The 2,630-nt window shown below is 36.8% G+C and overlaps 1 protein-coding gene across 1 annotated transcript; it reads left to right on the top strand.

Annotated features, from left to right (window-relative positions):
• The first annotated feature begins 747 nt into the window (after positions 1–747).
• On the top strand, positions 748–1,368 carry LOC145122094 (uncharacterized). Its single transcript, XM_079057755.1, has one exon. It carries the CDS (start codon positions 748–750, stop codon positions 1,366–1,368), a length of 621 nt encoding a protein of 206 aa, XP_078913881.1.
• The last annotated feature ends 1,262 nt before the right edge of the window (positions 1,369–2,630 follow it).

Below are 2,630 nucleotides of genomic sequence, written 5' to 3'. Positions count from 1 at the left end.
ACTCTCACCCACCGCTTCCTTGTATGGTAGAGGGTCATTAGCCGAAAATATTTGATAAGACATAACCTCTAAAAGTATGATGCTATAAAGTAACATAACCTTTTCATAAATCCCAACTCTAGTTACTTAATGAAAAAAAATGTGAAGTGTATGCTATTCCATGAAAATGCACATCACTCTTTATATGCCGTTAGTGGAGCATGCGTGGTTAACCGGCACACTAATTTGCGACTATAAATTTAAGTGATGCAAAAATCGAAAATTATCATTATTGAAGGAGTGTGTGTGGTTTACCGACACGTCAATTTGAGATGATAAATGACATCGAGGTTGTCAAGCGTGTCTGCATGGTTATTCACATATTATTTGTTATCCTCGGCATCCCAGTCACAAATTGAAGAGCATAATCTGAGATTAAACATGCCATTGATAAGATTCAATGAATCTCAATTGAGCTAGGAATTGCATGTTAGATTGAAATTGGTATTTTTGTATTACCTACCTTGATAAATTCGCAATTGGATTACGGAATCCCTTTTATTTATTGTGAATTTTATTTTGGATCCTAGCCTTGAATATTTATTTTGGGTTAAAGTATCAAGGATTTATATCACTAACTAAAACCATGTCTCTTTATAGATGTCGATAACCAGTGATCTCGCTAATACTTAATTTGCTACTCTCTAAAGCTATAACTTCACGCTTCTCTCGATTTTGTCAAAATAGAAGCTCACTGGTCCAAACTATATGGACTGGATGAGAAATTTGAAGATGATTCTTCGATACAAGAACAAGGAATACGCTCTTGAAAAACCTCTTGTTGAAATCGATGAATGCACCGCTACTCCTGAAGAAATAGTTGCTTACAACAAGCATTCTGATGACGCCACAAATGTTGCTTGCATCATAGTTGCTACCATGATTCCAGAACTCCAAAAGTTCTATGAGGACTACTGGCCATATGAGATGTGCCTCGACCTTATTGGAAAGTTCCACAAGAAGGCTAGGAAAGAACGCTTTGAAGTGGTCAAGTCTCTCATGGCATGTAAGTTGAATGAAGGAGACTTTGTTTGCGCTCACATGCAAAGGATGCAAAGATATGTGGATCGTTTGAAAAAACTTAATGTGTCATTTGACCAAGAGTTGGCCATTGATATGGTTCTTAACTCTTTGACTCATCGTTATGATCAATTCATATTGACGTATCATTTGAATAATACGGAGACAACATTGAACGAACTCCACAACTTGTTGCAGACTGTTGAATCAAATATGAAAAAGAATAAAGTCCCTTCTGCTACAAGTGTTCATGTCCTGGCTATTGGATCTTGCAAAGGGAAAAAGAGAAAGGCTCCTTCCCAATCCTGATGTTAGTAACCCAAAGGATTCCACTTGTTTTCATTGTGGCGAAAAGGGTCATTGCAGAAGAAGCTGCCCCAAATACTTGCAGGACTTGAAAAATGGAAAGATCAAGGCGTCCAGTTCAGGTATTTACACTATCAAGTCAATAACACACAATCTTCTCATTCTTGGGTCCACATAGGATATGGTTTCCACATTTGTTTTGATTTGCAGGGACTAATAAAATGTGAGGGAGTGGAGCATGGAAGCTTGAACCTAATCATGGTCAATAGGAGGACTTCACCTGTTACCAAGATCAGGACTTATAGTCTTATGCTTAGTAGTAGTGTTAGGATTGATTTGTTAAATTGTTGTTATTCGTAAGACATGACACAAAACATTATTTCATTTCATGCATTGCTCATATAAGGTTTTAGATATTCATTTAATAGTTATAGTGGATCTATTTCTGCTTATAAAAATGGTGTTTTTATGTTTGAAGCTATACCTTGTAATGGCGTGTATGAAACTGTGATTTGTATTGATAATCTAGGAAATAATGTGTTTCATATTGATTCGTCTAATAGTATAAACAAAGTATGTTTATGGCATTGTCATCTTGGGTACATAAACAAGAAACTCATCGCCCAACTCCAAAAGGATGGAGTATTAGAATCGTTTGATCTTAGGACAGATTATGAATGTGAATCTTGTTTACTGGGAAAGATGACTAAATCACCTTTCAATGGGACATTTGAAAGAGGTGAAGGATTACTTTACCTCATTCATATGGATGTGTGTGGGCCATTCAAATCCTCCATAAGAGATGTTAATCGATATTATGTGACTTTACGGATGATTGTAGTAGATATGGTTATATATACTTGATCAAACATAAATCGAAAGCCTTTGAAAAGTTCAAAGAGTTTAAGCACGAAGTCGAGAATCAACTAGGCAGGAAGATAAAGATGCTCAGATCTAACAGATGTGGTGAATATTTTAGTATCCAGTTCAACGCCTATCTTATGGAATGTGGAATTGTTTCACAAATGACTCCTCTCAGAACACCACAACTTAATGGTGTGGCTGAGAGGCGTAATCGAACCTTACTAGATATGGTTCGTTCCATGATGAGTTGAGCTTGTCTTCCAATTCATTTCTAGGATATGCTTTAGAAGCGGTTGCTCACATCTTGAATCTTGTCCCAACTAAGAAGGTTTCCAAAATACCTCATGAGATATGGACAGGGAAGGTACCCTTACTCGCACATATCAAGGTCTTGGGCAGGG

This window comes from Lactuca virosa, chromosome 6, assembly GCF_052849685.1.
Source record: "Lactuca virosa cultivar CGN04683 chromosome 6, Lactuca_virosa_CGN04683_v6, whole genome shotgun sequence".
Lineage (NCBI taxonomy): Eukaryota > Viridiplantae > Streptophyta > Magnoliopsida > Asterales > Asteraceae > Lactuca > Lactuca virosa.
The sequence above is the reverse complement of the archived record's forward strand: the minus strand, read 5'-3'. Positions and strand labels throughout refer to the sequence as shown.

What these genes read in the sequence shown, in the direction of transcription:
- LOC145122094 (XM_079057755.1), top strand. Translation starts at nt 748, where the DNA reads ATGGACTGGATGAGAAATTTGAAGATGATTCTTCGATACAAGAACAAG.